General features: G+C 38.9%; 1 protein-coding gene across 1 annotated transcript; it reads left to right on the plus strand.

The window, feature by feature from the left end:
- Positions 1-829: 829 nt before the first annotated feature.
- Positions 830-13635, plus strand: LOC142399207 (myosin-6-like). The gene is made up of 39 exons (XM_075483726.1): positions 830-895; positions 989-1027; positions 1176-1388; positions 1510-1653; positions 1755-1911; positions 2004-2031; positions 2367-2472; positions 2583-2675; positions 2773-2836; positions 2927-3025; positions 3127-3230; positions 3591-3729; positions 3834-3952; positions 4095-4244; positions 4368-4538; positions 4623-4932; positions 5048-5118; positions 5248-5453; positions 5548-5671; positions 5937-6073; positions 6167-6422; positions 6531-6773; positions 6884-7060; positions 7170-7315; positions 7417-7507; positions 7592-7981; positions 8132-8258; positions 8445-8563; positions 8648-8844; positions 9090-9273; positions 9746-9911; positions 9995-10119; positions 10205-10513; positions 10600-10803; positions 10895-11191; positions 11461-11565; positions 11759-11854; positions 12567-12701; positions 13273-13635. The coding sequence occupies exons 3-39, from the start codon at positions 1188-1190 to the stop codon at positions 13318-13320; spliced, it is 5838 nt and encodes a 1945-aa protein (XP_075339841.1). The 5' UTR covers positions 830-895; positions 989-1027; positions 1176-1187; the 3' UTR covers positions 13321-13635.
- The last annotated feature ends 3964 nt before the right edge of the window (positions 13636-17599 follow it).

Here is a 17599-nt window from a genome sequence, read left to right on the forward strand (position 1 = left end):
ACCACAAAGTCCATTCTGTAATAACTAGAGACAATATGCCACTGATGCCTCACTGCGACTCCACTTAAGCCCTGAGAGTAATTGAGACCATACATGACATACTTATCTAAAATATCACCCCAAACAATGCAAGTAGTTTAAATTGATAGAATGCTTTGTCCTATTAGCAAAACATGTAAACAGTTTTTTTCTGCTGTTGTTCAAAGATATATCTAGAATGACTTCTTAGTAATTTTTTCTTAGTTATTCAATATTCAACTTCTTTTAAATGTAATACTATATTTAATTAGATTGTGTGGCATTTTTTAATCTATTTAGCAATTACGCAACTTTTGTTTTAATGTTTATCTCATCGCTGTGTTTTCATCTTTATTTTTTTTGTAAATCTGGTCTAATCATTGCATTTGATATGAAGATGGAACCAATAAGGAATTAAAACAATTTAAACAGATTCATTCCTTTGCAACAACTCTTCCAAATCAAATGAAATGTAAATACATTTTTCATACGTCAGTCTAAAGAATGCTTATTTTCAGCACATTTTTTTTTTTTTTAAACAGATTGGAGTGACGGGGTGATGAGAGAGGAATTCCTCCCTGTGTCTATTTAAAGATTGAATTGTGGTCCCCTAGCTGCTTGAGGATACCTATGATTAATCACTGCCTGGCATGGAGCTCCTAATATGGCCTCGTCAGGAGGGCGCATCACTGATAAGACTTGGTCCTGCTGATTTCTATATTGCTCTCTGCCACCCCCGCCCTCTATGAGCCCCCCCAACACAACACAGACACAATAACATTCCTGGCCTCAAAGCTTTCCTCCATATTTGGCAGAGGGGCTTCATTTATAAAGAGAACTCACAAAGCCCCCCAACAGGTCATCATTCAATCTCAAGGTAGGTTATGCAGACAAAGGGTTTCAAAGTCAAGCCTTAACTCTGATACCAAAGTTTTCACTGTGTTCTCACTTTCATTCTTTCTTTCCTCAGGGCCATTACATCTTACTCTTCTAAGAAGGGAGTGTCAAGGTAAGAGCATCTAAAAAATGAAAGGGAAAGGGTGTTAGGGAAAAGAAAAAAAAAATTATATTATAACTAACCTAAGGACTAACCTGCATATGCTTATCGTATAATATGGCTGAACTGCAATTAGGATAGAAATATTTCATTTTTGCAGACAAGGTGAAAAATGGGGGACGCTGCCATGGCAGAATTTGGGGCAGCAGCCCCGTACCTGAGGAAGTCAGACAAGGAGCGTCTGGAGGCCCAGACTCGTATTTTTGACATGAAGAAGGAGTGCTTTGTTCCCGACAATGATGAGGAGTATGTGAAGGCTTCCATCACCAGCCGTGAGGGGGATAAAGTCACTGCTGAGACCGCAAAAGGGAAGGTCAGTGAGCTGGAGCGCACGGCTGTTTGAGATGCAGCTGATTTCTTTGTACAGTATATAAGACGTTTTTTTTTTTTAGAAAGAAAACAGTCTATTAACAGAAGCTATTTTCTATTCTCAGACTGTTACTGTGAAGGATTGCGACATACACCCCCAGAACCCGCCAAAGTTTGATAAAATTGAAGACATGGCAATGTTCACCTTCCTCCATGAGCCCGCTGTGCTGTTTAACCTCAAAGAGCGTTACGCAGCATGGATGATCTATGTGAGCGGAGAGCTTAAAAATTTTACTCCCATCCATACCACAAATACTATTTTCACATATTTTTCTTTAACAGTTCCATTTTCCATTTCTTATTTTCATAGACCTACTCTGGGCTGTTCTGTGTGACTATCAACCCCTACAAGTGGCTGCCAGTCTACAACCAGGAGGTGGTTGTTGCCTACAGAGGAAAGAAGAGGAGTGAAGCTCCTCCTCACATCTTCTCCATCTCTGACAATGCCTACCAGTACATGTTAACTGGTAATTTTCCTTAAATTAATCCAGCACGTTCAGTGAAGCTAAATTTATAAATCCCAAGTCATCCTTATGTGATATTTTCTTCTCTTTCTCAGACAGAGAAAATCAGTCTATCCTCATCACGTAAGTTATGAGTCTGACTTCATTATGCTGCATTTGAAAATGATATGCTGTGAGAACTTCAGAAAGTGTCATCTCGCAACTTTCCAGTATTCTCTGATATGCATTAGGGAATCCCAGCTCTATGTTTTTTTCTGAGAGTTTTTTTTCTCTGCGAACAGTTGAGATTTTGGAAAAAAAAGATTTGAGAGTGCAAAAAATAATCTAATGTATGATATACTATGACAGTGATAGTTATTGCTGAAAAATAATGGATGTAAAAGCGTATCGGTACAAAGTGAAGCTATGTGGGCTGCCAGTTTGTCCGTTTATAAAACCAGTTCACTTTGTGTCTTCAGTGGAGAATCTGGTGCAGGGAAAACTGTCAACACAAAGAGAGTCATCCAGTACTTTGCCAGCATTGCAGCTGGAGGTGGGAAGAAGGACACAGGCTCTGAGAAAAAGGTTGAAATGCTAAATTTACTTGAAATCTAACCTTTATCTGCTATTTTCATAAATTTCAACATAAATTTTGTTCTACATATTTGAGCAAAAATGTAACTGTACTTTCTTAGGGGACTCTGGAGGATCAAATCATCCAATGTAACCCAGCTTTAGAGGCCTTTGGGAATGCAAAGACCATCAGGAATGACAACTCTTCCAGATTTGTGAGTTTCTGTGTGTAATGAAAGAACTCTCTCTGTCTGTTCAGTTGGACCTATGTTTCCTTTTTCTTTTTCTTTTTTTGTCTGCCGTACATCTTAGGGCAAATTCATCCGCATTCATTTTGCAGCCAGTGGAAAGCTGGCTTCGGCCGATATCGAGACATGTAAGCAGTCTCCTCTCTATGCTTTCATCTCGTTTGTTCTTATATTTACAATAATCTGCCAACACTTACAGATTGCTAATGTCTTTGCAGATCTGCTGGAAAAGTCCCGTGTCGTCTTTCAGCTTAAAGCTGAGAGAGATTACCACATCTTCTATCAGATTCTGTCTCAGCAGAAACCGGAGCTGCTTGGTAAATTAAAACGTTTGATCTTTGGATCAACAACAACAAGTAGTTGTGATGCTGTTGCAATACTGTCATACAAAACCCAACACTTCTATTCTGCCTTTCAGAGATGATGCTCGTTACCAACAACCCCTATGACTACTCCTTCATCTCCCAAGGAGAGACGACTGTAGCCTCAATTAATGACTCTGAAGAACTGATGGCCACTGATGTGAGTAGGAAGGCAAAAAAAGAGAATTAGTAGTAATACTAAAGTAAAAGTCTCAGTGTGCGATCAATGCATTTAATAGATATTCTACATTTAAACATTACGAGGTTTACATTTCACTCACTAAATGTTATTTCAAAACTCCAACATGATATTTAAAAAACAAATTGTTGATATGAGATAAAACTATTGATGTCAGTTATAACCTAGCATCAGAGTCATGAGATGTGACATATAACTGTTTGAATAAACAGGATTAAATAATTGATGTGAGATGTTAAACGTAGTTTAATGTGGGGTCCTGGTATTCTACCATGGAGACACTAAGTGACACTGGAAATTAAATACAATCTTCTCATTCAGGAAGCTTTTGATGTGTTGGGCTTCACTCAAGAGGAAAAGAATGGCATTTACAAGCTGACTGGTGCCATCATGCACTACGGTAACATGAGGTTTAAGCAGAAGCAACGAGAAGAGCAGGCAGAGGCAGATGGCACAGAAGGTAAGAGAAGCTCTCTCTAGAAACTTGACAAAAAGAATATTTAAGTTTCTGGCACTTGAACAAGTGCAAATGTTTTTTCTTTTCTTTACATGCATTCTCTTCAGTTGCTGATAAAGTAGCTTATCTGATGGGCCTGAACTCTGCTGACCTCATCAAAGCTCTCTGTCACCCAAGAGTTAAAGTAGGAAACGAGTGGGTCACCAAGGGACAGAGTGTTGAACAGGTAGAATAAAACATAATTGTTTGATGTTTCCTGTTAGATGAAGGGACACATAACCTTATTTTAGAATAGATCAAAGTAACACTGGATGCATATGCAAAAGAGCTATTTACCATCATTCTCAAAGTTTGAACTTCTTTTTTAGGTGTACTCTGCCATTGGTGCACTGTCTAAGTCAGTGTATGAGAAAATGTTTCTGTGGATGGTGGTGAGGATTAATCATTCCCTGGACACCAAGCAGCCACGGCAGTACTTCATTGGTGTGCTGGATATTGCTGGATTTGAGATTTTTGATGTAAGCATCAACTGTTTATGTTCACACTATTTTCATTCACTGGGAAATATTGAATAAAAAATGAATGCAGATAAGATGGATGTGAGTGAGTATCAAAATAACAATCCTGTTGTCACATTCCAGTTCAACACCTTTGAGCAGCTGTGCATCAACTTCACCAATGAAAAGCTGCAGCAGTTTTTCAACCATCACATGTTCGTACTGGAGCAGGAAGAGTACAAGAAGGAGGGCATTGAATGGACTTTCATTGACTTTGGTATGGACCTGCAGGCCTGTATTGACCTGATTGAAAAGGTGAGACACTGAACCACAACATGTTTACATAAGATAAATACAAGTAAAGTCTTCTTTTAAATCATGTATATTTGCCTCCCTCAGCCCATGGGCATCATGTCCATCCTTGAAGAGGAGTGCATGTTTCCCAAAGCCTCTGATACCACCTTTAAAGCTAAGCTTTATGACAACCACCTTGGGAAATCCAACAACTTCCAGAAGCCCAGAATCGTCAAAGGAAAACCAGAGGCCCATTTTGCCCTGGTTCACTACGCTGGAACTGTTGATTATAATATCAACAACTGGCTGGTGAAGAACAAGGATCCTCTGAATGAGACCGTTGTTGGACTGTTCCAGAAGTCAAACCTTAAGCTGTTGGCTATCCTCTTTGCAAACTATGCTGGAGCTGAATCAGGTGAAAATAAACAACTCAAGCCCTCTGTGGTAGTACTAAAGAATCAATTTAAAATAGATTAATATATGTCTTTGTCTATCAATACAATCTAATGAGTTATATGCTGGCTTATTAGCTGACAGTGGAAAGGGCAAAGGAGGCAAGAAGAAGGGCTCATCTTTCCAAACTGTATCTGCTTTGCACAGGGTTAGTAATAACAATTTAAATGAAACACTGTTTCATATACTACACAATTATTTCACATGAATAACTCAGAGGTGTCAAAATATTTACACAAACTGAAAATGAACTCACAAGATTTAATGTCCTGCACAGGAGAACCTGAATAAGCTGATGACCAACTTGAGGTCTACTCACCCTCACTTTGTGCGCTGCATCATCCCCAATGAGACCAAGACTCCCGGGGCCATGGAGAACCCTCTGGTGATGCACCAGCTGCGCTGTAACGGTGTGCTGGAGGGCATCAGGATCTGCAGAAAGGGCTTCCCCAACAGGATCCTATATGGAGATTTCAAGCAGAGGTATTAGCTGTTTGCCCAGAAACAATCCAAAAAAGTTAGCCCATAATGTCACAATGAGTTGAAAGTTAAAACGTTTACCTTTGTGATTTTGTAGATATCGCATCCTTAATCCTGCTGCCATCCCAGATGGACAGTTCATTGACAGCAGGAAAGGAGCTGAGAAACTTCTTGGGTCTCTGGATATTGATCATAGCCAGTATAAGTTTGGTCACACTAAGGTAATTAACAAAAGTAAAAGTAAGAGATATATCTGTTTAATTTTCTAGTTAGTGCAGAGACACAACAGTAAAACCTCACTAAACCCTTTTAATTTAACATTTGAATCTTGCATTTCCTGAACAACAAAAGTTCTGAGTGCAATACATGTTTATGCTTTCATGTTCAAAATCCTTGAGAATTCAGTATTTCCTTTGTGGGAGCTTCAAGGTTACAGAACTGGTAAGAACTGGTGGTTATGAGCATGCCAATACATTCTCCATTAAGGTGTTCTTCAAGGCTGGTCTTCTTGGTCAGCTGGAGGAGATGAGGGATGACCGTTTGTCCCTTATCATCACTGGAATCCAGGCTAGATCAAGAGGTCTGCTTGCAAGAGTGGAATTCCAGAAGATTGTTGAAAGGAGGTAAAAATGAAGGCTTTCCAAATAATTTGAACCACAAAAAAACATTTTGTTGCATTGAGTTTGGCAGTAATACCTACGTTTGATTATTTACAGGGATGCATTGCTTGTGATCCAGTGGAACATACGTGCCTTCATGGGGGTCAAGAATTGGCCCTGGATGAAGCTGTTCTTCAAGATCAAACCTCTGCTGAAATCTGCTGAGGCAGAGAAGGAGATGGCCAACATGAAGGAAGAGTTTATCAAACTGAAAGAAGCTTATGCAAAATCAGAGGCTCGTAGAAAGGAACTAGAGGAGAAAATGGTCTCTCTTGTCCAAGAGAAGAACGACCTGCAGCTCCAAGTCCAGGCTGTAAGTCTCACAACAGTATTCTTTTACCAGTATTTCATATTGAATATAATGAATATGCTAATCATGAAAATTGTAACTCAAATGTTAACAAAGTTGTCAACCATTTAGGAGCAAGATAATCTTGCTGATGCAGAGGAAAGATGCGAAGGGCTGATTAAAAACAAAATTCAGATGGAGGCAAAAGCCAAAGAGCTTTCTGAGAGATTGGAGGATGAGGAGGAGATGACTGCTGAACTGACTGCTAAGAAAAGGAAACTGGAGGATGAGTGCTCTGAGTTAAAGAAGGACATTGATGACCTTGAGTTGACTCTGGCTAAAGTGGAGAAAGAAAAGCACGCCACAGAGAACAAGGTTGACCAAATGCTCTGATATTTCTATACCCTTAGAAAAAGTACAAACAAGAGGTATATTTTTTACATTTACATCCAAAATGTTCAATAATTATTACTTTTTTGCAACAGGTAAAGAACCTGACAGAGGAGATGGCTGCTTTGGATGACATTATTGCCAAGTTGACCAAGGAAAAGAAAGCTTTACAAGAAGCTCATCAACAAACGCTGGATGACCTGCAGAGTGAGGAAGACAAAGTCAACACTCTGACCAAGGCCAAGGTCAAGCTGGAGCAGCAAGTGGATGATGTAAGAATCTAAACACATCAAATATCTATGTTAAACAATGTTTAGGAAAATAATTCACTTCTCTTTGCATGATGGAGAAAATAGTTTGATTTTCTGAAACAATGTTCAGCTTGAAGGTTCTCTGGAACAAGAGAAGAAGATAAGGATGGATCTTGAGAGAGCAAAGAGGAAGCTGGAGGGAGATTTAAAATTAACCCAGGAGAGTCTAATGGACCTTGAAAATGACAAACAACAACTTGAGGAGCATATGAAAAAGTAATTCAGTAGCATATTCAATGCAGTTCAGAAAAGCTCTGCAAAAACAATACCTGTAGGAGACTTATACAGGTGTTCTAACCCTCACTGTCTTACCACAGGAAAGACTTTGAACTCAGTCAGCTCAATAACAAAATTGAGGATGAGCAGGCCATAGCCCTTCAGCTTCAAAAGAAACTGAAAGAGCTTCAGGTAACAAATTATTCACATTAAATCTAAAAACTTGATAAAAACACTTAAGCAACGATAGCAATAATAACAATTCTGCCTGGGCAGGCCCGCATTGAGGAGCTGGAGGAAGAGCTTGAAGCAGAGCGAGCTGCTCGAGCCAAGGTGGAGAAGCAGAGAGCAGACTTGTCCAGAGAGCTGGAAGAGATCAGTGAGCGGCTGGAGGAGGCTGGTGGAGCCACAGCTGCCCAGATTGAGATGAACAAGAAGAGGGAGGCCGAGTTCCAGAAACTCCGCAGAGACCTTGAAGAGTCCACTCTGCTGCATGAGGCCACCGCTGCCACCCTCAGGAAGAAACAAGCTGACAGTGTTGCTGACCTGGGAGAGCAGATTGACAACCTGCAGAGAGTCAAGCAGAAGCTGGAGAAGGAGAAGAGTGAGCTCAAATTAGAACTTGATGATGTGGTCTCCAATATGGAACATATTGTGAAGACAAAGGTTAGTTTCATAGCTTTTTTTATGTTTTGCCAGCACGTTTGCATTCATTTTGAATGATCAGACGTTTGTAAACCTTTGTCTGCCTCTGTCAGCATTTAGGATATTATTATGTGGACATAACATTTGTGAGTGGAATGTTTGTCTTTTCAGACCAATCTAGAGAAAACAAGTAGAACTCTGGAAGATCAAATGAATGAATACAGGATCAAGTTTGAAGAGGCCCATCGCTGCATCAATGACTTTAACATGCAAAAAGCAAAACTTCAGACAGAAAATGGTATAATTTCTTATTACCTTATTACTAATAGATATTTAGGCCGTATGTTGTAGTTTCAACATGTGTGCATTTTTTTCCAAGCTTTCATAAAAAGTGAATCACCATTTGCAGGAAAACATGACCTTTGTGGCAATGCAAGGTTTCTTTGCTCCAGATAATAACAGTGTGTATTTATAAAAAAACTAGGTGAGCTCTCAAGGCAGCTGGAGGAGAAGGATTCACTCGTGTCACAACTGACCAGAGGAAAATTGTCCTCCACTCAGCAGATTGAAGACCTAAAGAGACAGTTGGAGGAGGAGTGCAAGGTGAAATGACATTTAACAGCCAACTCTCAGCATGAGACAGTTAGTTCTACAATATCCCTCATTCATATTCTTTTGTCAAAACAGGCCAAGAATGCATTAGCCCATGCTGTGCAGTCTTCCCGCCACGACTGTGACCTGCTCAGGGAGCAGTATGAGGAGGAGCAGGAGGCCAAGGCTGAGCTACAGCGCAGCATGTCCAAGGCCAACTCTGAGGTGGCTCAGTGGAGAACCAAGTATGAAACTGATGCCATCCAGAGGACTGAGGAGCTGGAAGAAGCAAAGTAAGCAAGTCTGAGCCTCAAACTGATGAAGTATCAAGTAATTCCTAAAATGACAATTCACTTCGTCTAGCAGATCAGCTTTTTGTTTGTGTTATGTTCCTTCTAAAATGTAAGACGAACAAAAAGTTTGTCTGTTGGATGACTGAGCAGCCAGTCATAGTGTCATAGTCATAATGGTACATTTCATCATGGTATAGTGAACTATTTGCAGGAAAATTAAATGGTGTGAATGATGATTTCTCAAGGAAAAAGCTGGCTCAGCGTCTGCAGGATGCTGAGGAGGCTGTTGAAGCAGTGAATGCTAAATGTTCCTCCCTGGAGAAGACCAAACACAGGCTGCAGAATGAGATTGAAGACCTCATGGTGGATGTGGAGAGATCAAATGCTGCTGCTGCTGCTCTGGACAAGAAGCAAAGGAACTTTGACAAGGTAAAGTACTATGAAGTATTTGTGATCACTTGTATTGATATACTGATGCAGCATCTTCAAATCTGATGTGATCATAGAGTAAAAACAAGGGTTTTTGATCAATCATGGAGCAATTCCAATTATAGTAAGTGTATTTACATGTTCTTATTAAATGGATTATAATTTTGGGAGGATTTTCCTCATTTAAGCGACTCATTTGTTTCCTGTTTTCCTTTCTTTTTTTGCAAGTGTATTTTTTCTATTTTTAAAATATTGTATGCATATTACTTTTATCTGTCATATTTTACAATCTTAATTTGTTCTTTCCTTACGTGCCCAGGGACTACAAGTGGAAATTAGCAAATGTTGCTACAAACCTGGCACAAGGCATCTCTTCTCTCAAGATTAATGCTTTCGTGCATTGTCCCTGTTTTAAAGAAATAACTAAAATACAAAAATTAACTATTAATTCTGGCCTCTCTTTCCATTGCAGGTTCTGTCTGAGTGGAAGCAGAAGTATGAGGAGTCTCAGTGTGAGCTGGAGAGCTCCCAGAAGGAAGCCAGGTCTCTGAGCACTGAGCTTTTCAAACTCAAAAACTCTTATGAAGAATCTCTGGACCATTTGGAGACCATGAAGAGGGAGAATAAGAACTTACAAGGTAAAATTTATTGTCAGGTTTTGAGTTTTATTTTGGTAACTGAATTGTAAATCCATTCAATCACTCTGCCTGACATTGCACAGAGGAGATTTCTGACCTCACTGAGCAACTTGGTGAGGGTGGAAAGAATATCCATGAACTGGAGAAGTTACGAAAACAACTGGAACAAGAGAAGAATGAGATCCAGTCTGCTCTAGAGGAGGCTGAGGTACAGATCCCTGTTGACAAAAAAAGACACTTTAACAGAGAAAAGTCTGCTGTGATTTATAAATCTGCATCCTCTTGTACAATAGGCCTCCCTGGAACATGAAGAGGGTAAGATTTTAAGAGCTCAGCTGGAATTCAATCAAGTTAAAGCCGACATTGAACGCAAACTGGCTGAGAAAGATGAAGAGATGGAGCAGTGCAAGAGGAACATGCAGAGGACAATTGATACCCTGCAGAGCTCTCTAGAAGCTGAGTGTCGCAGCAGGAATGAGGCCCTCCGTTTGAAAAAGAAGATGGAGGGAGACCTCAATGAGATGGAGATCCAGCTAAGCCAAGCCAACAGGCAGGCGGCTGAGGCCCAGAAACAGCTGAAATCTGTTCACGCACATCTGAAGGTAAACCAGAACAGGAAAGACTCACTTTCTGAAGACGATCATTTTTCTACAATAAACATTTATGTGATTGATGTTGTTCCATTAAGGATTGTCAAATTCAACTGGATGAGGCTGTTCGGGCTAACGATGATCTTAAAGAGAACATCGCTATTGTTGAGAGACGCAACACCCTGCTTCAGGCTGAACTGGAGGAACTGAGGGCTGCTCTGGAGCAAACTGAGAGAAGTCGCAAACTGGCTGAGCAAGAGCTGCTGGATGTTAGTGAGAGGGTGCAGCTACTGCACTCTCAGGTGAGACCATTAAAAAAAAAAAAAAAAAAATATTTCTAAATAACACATCTTTCCTCATATTCTAAAATATCACATCTAAAAAAAAATGTAGAACACTGGGCTGATAAACCAGAAGAAGAAGCTGGAGGCCGATACATCCCAGCTTCAAACTGAAGTGGAGGACGCATTGCAGGAATGCAGAAATGCTGAAGAGAAGGCCAAGAAGGCCATTACTGATGCTGCCATGATGGCAGAGGAGCTGAAGAAAGAGCAGGACACCAGCGCTCACCTGGAGCGCATGAAGAAGAACATGGAGCAAACCATCAAAGACCTGCAGCACCGTCTGGATGAAGCTGAGCAGATCGCCATGAAGGGAGGCAAGAAGCAGGTGCAGAAGCTGGAGGCCAGGGTGAGTGTAACCGCAAAATCGATTTTCTGATAACATCCAAAACTATGTGACAGACAATCAGTCCTGCCCTCATAAATTTGCTATTACCAGCTGCCCGGTTGTACACTGAACAGACACAGCCATTTCCAATTTTGTGTCGCCTACTCTTTTTTTTCATCATGATACTGTTAACATTGTTTATAGTTATTTTAATGAATGCATGAGTTCACTGATTAATGCAGTAATGCACAAACTGTGACTTTACAGAAAATGATCTTCTTATGTTTTAGGTGAGGGAGCTTGAGAACGAAGTGGAGTCGGAGCAGAAGAAGAGCAGCGAAGCAGTGAAGGGAATCCGGAAATATGAGAGACGCATTAAGGAGCTCACATATCAGGTAATCTGTAAACAATACGTCAGATTTCTCAAAAATGTTCTCTTGTATGCACTTACCACAAAAACATTTTAAACGTTTTATGTTCCCACAACGCCAAAAGTAGTTTTCCGTATATTTTTGGGCAGTAATAGGAATTCAGTTAAAGCGCGTGCTCCAAAACAATCTTGTCTCTTCCCTGTTTCATGATTTACAGACTGAGGAGGACCGCAAAAACGTTGCCCGTCTGCAGGATCTGGTTGACAAACTGCAGCTGAAAGTCAAAGCTTACAAGAGAGCTGCTGAAGAAGCTGTAAGTGTGGGCTGGAAAAGTTTTGTCTCGTATGTGGTAGAACTCAGAGTCTACATGTTGGTAATTCTGCTTTAATATTTCATGTCCTTTTCACTCAATGGCGATATCAAAGTATTTGTTAAGGTACTAAGATTCACAGTTCAAAGCATTTGTTTATTTTTCAATTTTCAATTCAATTCATTTTTATTTATATAGCGCCAAATACAACAAATGTCATCTCAAGGCACTTAGATAATAAAGTCCAATTCAAGCCAATTGGAATTCAGCTAATTGTAATCATAATTATTCATAAAATAATCCAATTCGTTCATATAGAGCCAATTCAAAAACAATTTTCTAGCTAAGGAAACCAACAGATTGCACTGAAACTTTGTTTTTGGTCCAATCTCCCGTCCTGAGCATGCCTGAGGAGACTGTGGAGAGAAACAACTCCCTTTTAACAGGAAGAAATCTCTGGCAGAACCAGACTCAGGAAGGGTGGCCATGACTCAGGAAAGGTGGCCATCCGCCTCGACCACCTCGACCAGTTTATACATTCCATTTAATTCCATTGTGTTGCTTCAGTTTCAAAGCCGTGCAGTTTGGATAGAGCTGTGTTGACTCTTGTAAAAATGCTAGAAAACTCTTGGTGGTCCATTTAATTGCATGTTGATATAAAACTGTGGTTTGCGTTCTTGCTGAATTAAAAAAATAAATAAATTGCTTCAACCAGGAGGAACAGGCTAATGTTCATCTTGGCAAGTTCCGTAAGCTGCAGCATGAGCTGGACGAGGCTGATGAGAGAGCTGACATTGCTGAGTCTCAGGTCAACAAGCTGCGTGCCAAAAGCCGAGATGTGGGGTCAAAGGTGAGAGGCTCCTCTAGAGTTCAACATGACACCCGATACTACTCTACTCCTAATATTCTTCCTGAAGAGTTTTATTTTTCACATCACATTCTTCGTCATATCAGTACCATCTATTTCAAGTTGTCTTAGACATATAATTAATCTGTGATAAGACCTCAGCTCATCATTTGAAATAAATCAGACCAGTCTTTGTACAGATCAACTTTATTTGGAATTGATGAGTTGTATTAGTGTATTAGTACACATACTGGTTATATTTAAGGCATTTTATTGCCAACGCAGTAAATCTTCAAAATTCAACTGTTAAAAATGTTGTTATTTTGAGGTTTTGAGATGAGATGGGAGCGAGGGGAGTACAGGTCAGAGTCCAACCACCGACTGCTTTCTCTGAGATGTTATGCTGGCTAATTAATTACAGTGATCTAACAATGTTCAGCCATCATATATCCATTTTCATCCATGTATATATCTATATCTATAGATAGATATATATCTCTCTATGTATATATATCAAGTGTGTGTGTGCGTAGAGTAATAAATTCAGATGCCAATCTGTTTGTCTTGTTTGCAGATGAATAATACTGTGTTATTGACTCATGCAGCAACTGAAGCACGCTAACTTATGGTATACTTACCCATATTTTTGACAAGATAAATGTCACAAAAAGACTAAATAATGTCAACTGAATTCAGGCTTTGAATCTGTTTTCCAAATGTCAAAAGTTAGTTTTAACACTGCACTTCCATCTGCAACAACATGAACTTAACAGTCCATGATTTTAACATTCATAAGCATTTTTTACACGTCGTTTAAGCCAAAATAGCAGAGCAAAGGAAGCCTGGCAGTAGAGAAAGCACTAAATATAATGCGATTGATATTTTTGTCAACAATTCAGAACATGAAATACGTCTTTGTTGAGTTCTCTGTCACTAATCCATCTCTCCTTGTCTGCTCTTTTATCATTCTTCATCACAGAAGGGGCTAGATGAGGAGTGAAATTCACTGACGGTCACCTAAGACCTTTGGAATCTCCTGTGCTGTAGTTCCCTTTGTCTGCAAAGTAACTCTGTAGAATAAAGCAAAATGTATTCAAATTAACATGACATTTCCTAATTCATTATAATTACTGTAGGTAGAATGTTCCACAATAACTTTAACACAAGATGAAAGTACTCTTTTTTTTTTAAGTATCACTCCGCTTGCATAGGAGTTTGAGACAATATAGACATCAAATGCATAATAAAATAGAAAAGAAACTCAAAGAAAAACATATAATTGCATCAGGAACTCTGCTTTCAGCAGAGGTCATAACTAGAGAATGGTTATCGTTACCAGGCTGGTCATCACTGCCACCTTGTGTTGACAGCTGTGTAACTGTCCTTTTAAATCTTGGTTGCAGAGATGTTTTTGACCAGCTTACAAAAACACATCCACATATCATTGCTCATTACTTCTTAATTTGACTGCTGTACTGCTAAAGATGTATGACTAACAGAGGGAAAAAAAGAGCTACGCCTTAAAGAAATGCTCTCACTGGAAAGTCGTTATTAATTATAGTCATAGCGCTGTTTCACCTGTCCTTAACAAAACCAAGGATTCATTGTGGGACATTGAATCTGCAACACTATGCCAGATTAATCATCCAATGTGAAGACATGGAAATTGTAACCTTCAAACTTTAAAACCCCAAAGTGGTTGGACCAAGCCTCAAAGATTGTCAATTTCTCAAATAAAGTATACTTTTCATCATAAAAGTACTTCTATGTTTTCTTTCTCTGTCTTGTGTTACTGACACTAATGTCTAAAAACTTCTAATCCCCTTAACTTGTCCGAAAGCTCTTGAGAATGTGAGTAAGGTTTATTTGTTCAAAAAATTGTATGTTAACTGTTGCTGATGAGACTCGTCATCAGCTAACTCTTCTTGAAGGCACTGTGCCGTGCATGATGCTACCATAAACATTAGGACATTAGAAGAGATAAAAGTAGAAATAAAATAGTTGAATCTAAAATGAGGGACTAAAAAGAAAGTACCTTAAAATAACAAGTCCTTTTCTTAATAAATTCTAGTAATTTTTTACAACTAAAAGGATGACTGGATGGAGACATGAAGGAGCAAAAAATGTCAAAATACCCTTAAAATCAGATAAGAACCTCTTTTCAATCTCTATATGTTTCAACAAAACCAGGCACAACATCTACAATATTCAATTCAATTCAGCTTTATTTATAGAGCGCCAAATTATAACAAATGTCAGCTCAAAGCACTTCAGTAATACAGTCCAATTCAAGCCAATTGGAGTTCAACTCATTGTAATCATAAGCCAATCAAATCCAATTAATTAAATTAAAAATTAGTCCAATTCATACATACAGAGCCAATTCAAAAACTATTTCAAGTAGGCCATTTTTACTTTAAACAGTTCAAACATTCAACTTATTGTTGTAAGTTTGAGAGCAGGTTTGGTTATATTACAAAATGTTCAATAAATCATTCTGACACCATTGTAATTTAATCTATTGTCCTAAAAGTTCATCCACAGCATGCTGCAGTCAAAATAAAAGATTACAGGCAACAAAAGACAGAAAGGGTCATCTCATGGAAAGTGAAACAGGGAAGCAAAGTTCATTCAATTTTGCCTCAGTTTCCCATTTTGTGATGTACTAAGTAAACATTGCAGATTCTAATACAGTATTGCTATGATGGTTTAAACCATATATATGATATTTCCATGCTTTACAGTGCAACTTTCAGTAAAACAACATAATCATCCACAGTAGCTTAAGCTAACATGCAAGTGTAATAATACATTTTAGTCGTGAAAAAGGCATGTTTTTATCAAAACTACATAAACAGTAACTTATGAATAAAAGACAACATTAAAAACATTTTTATAAGTACAAGAATGATGTTTTTTTTTTCTCTTATCGGCACTGTTAAAAAGCAATATCAGAGGCTTACCGTACTTCGTGCATCTGCAGCAGCCAAAGGATGGACTGAGGCACACTTTCATACATTGCATAAAGGAGTGAGGTGGACGGTGGATGTGAGCTGGCACCAAGTGCTGACCTTAAACTCACATGACTCCATCCTTCAGAGGTTTTCAATATCTATAGAGATCGTAACAAAAAAAATGAATCGCACAGTGTTATTCTTTGTCGTCCATATTTGAACACTAACAAAACTATCAAAGCTTTGTCAAATTTCCCGCTGCCTCTGAGACTCAACGACCTTTTAATGTTGCTACCTTTATGTTGCAGGCTTACACATGACTATAATGTTTAGAAATGATTAGGAATTGTTGAGTAAATATTATTACCACTCGTTCTTATCACCAACGAACAACTGGTCTCACCTTAGAGGAGGCATTCTGTGAAACTAACATTAAAGCCAGCAGGGGACACAAGCTAAAATTTCCACTGGGACTTAGACAGCTGACAATGAGAGTAAGTCCAATAATGATGCGAAAGCAAATTCTGATCAACTTTGACATGATCCATAGAAACCAAACTAAGTGCCACAGTACAGCACAAAACACAATGTAAAGATAGCCATTTTACCAAGGAAAATTAATTCTTCCTTATGTCATTAATTGCACCGCAGTGAGGGTGTAATATTACATAAAGGAGTCAAAACAAGAAAATGTCAGAAGCTCAGAAAGAAGTTGACAATTTCACACCACTTTCAAACTATGAGAAGACTGCCCCAAATAGCTACATCCCATCATGGAATAAAGCTTAAAAACACATCCGACTACATGGTGGTCTGGAATACAAAATGTTTCAACACATACTGTATTTTTCAGAGCTGCACACCTGCTATCCCCCATCCATCATGACACCAGAGAGTGCAGTTTAAATTATTGCTGCCCTCAAAGGCTGCCTTTCACAATCAGAGAGCAAAAATCCAAACAAGAATTTCACAGGGTTATCTTTGTCCTCAAGGACAAAGGCCATGACGACACCATGAGACAAAGGGTGTAGACTTAGCTGGGCAGAGCAGCGATGAGTGATAATTTAGTCCCTGACATTAACTCACACTTGACAACAGCTGCAACTCTTTATTGTTTATAATGACTGTAGAAACACTTCCTACCCATCTCATGACTGACCTTTGCTGAACTTTATCTTTTTGATTAGGAATCCTAACATGGCCAACGTGTCCAGAGCTGTTCTCGAGCCACAGTGTTTAAAAAGCAAATTGGTCTTAATCCCTCCGTTCACTGATCTCATTTGTTTGTCATCCCTCTCTTTGAGGACAGTGACAACGTATCAAGTAGTACTAAATGAGGAAAGAAAGAAAGGTAGTGAATTCTCTTGTTTCGAGCTCGTCTTTGCTTTCAAAAACATTTTGCCATCACATTAAATGTGATAGTATAAATGAAACATTTGATACCATGCTTAGATTATTTTCTCTAGCTTGTCAGTAGTTATTGAAAAAATTTAGCTGCTAGCTAAGTGAAGCACAAACCTAAAACAATGACCATAGTAAGTTCGGTTTCAAGTTTTATTCAAAAGTTTGATGGACATAAACATTTAAACATAACTTTTAAAGTGAGAAAGGCTGGTTAGTTTGATATTCTGAATAAAAGTATACCATACAAAAGTACAACATACAAATTCCAATCACATACAAACCAAACAAATATGGAAACAAAAAAATCCCACTTGAAAGATGCTAAAAGAACTAATATAAACTGACCTGTTATGATTAATAAGAATGAATTCACTTGAGTCACTTGATATCAAGCCTGTCCATGATCCCCACCTCTTGCCCTCCCCTTTCTTTGTACCATGTATTGTCCTCGCCCTGTTTGTCACAAGGTGAAAGCAACAAATAGCAGCTGAAACTTCTGCCCATTTAGGACAACGTTTTTTTAATGTGCAATCTTTCTCCAAA

This window comes from Odontesthes bonariensis, chromosome 14 (genome assembly GCF_027942865.1).
Source record: "Odontesthes bonariensis isolate fOdoBon6 chromosome 14, fOdoBon6.hap1, whole genome shotgun sequence".
Lineage (NCBI taxonomy): Eukaryota > Metazoa > Chordata > Actinopteri > Atheriniformes > Atherinopsidae > Odontesthes > Odontesthes bonariensis.

Coding starts and splice junctions, on each gene's coding strand:
- LOC142399207 (XM_075483726.1), top strand. CDS start 1,188: ATGGGGGACGCTGCCATGGCAGAATTTGGGGCAGCAGCCCCGTACCTG. Junction 2,473..2,582: donor ACACAGGCTCTGAGAAAAAG/GTTGAAATGCTA, acceptor GTACTTTCTTAG/GGGACTCTGGAGGATCAAAT. Junction 6,074..6,166: donor CAGAAGATTGTTGAAAGGAG/GTAAAAATGAAG, acceptor GATTATTTACAG/GGATGCATTGCTTGTGATCC.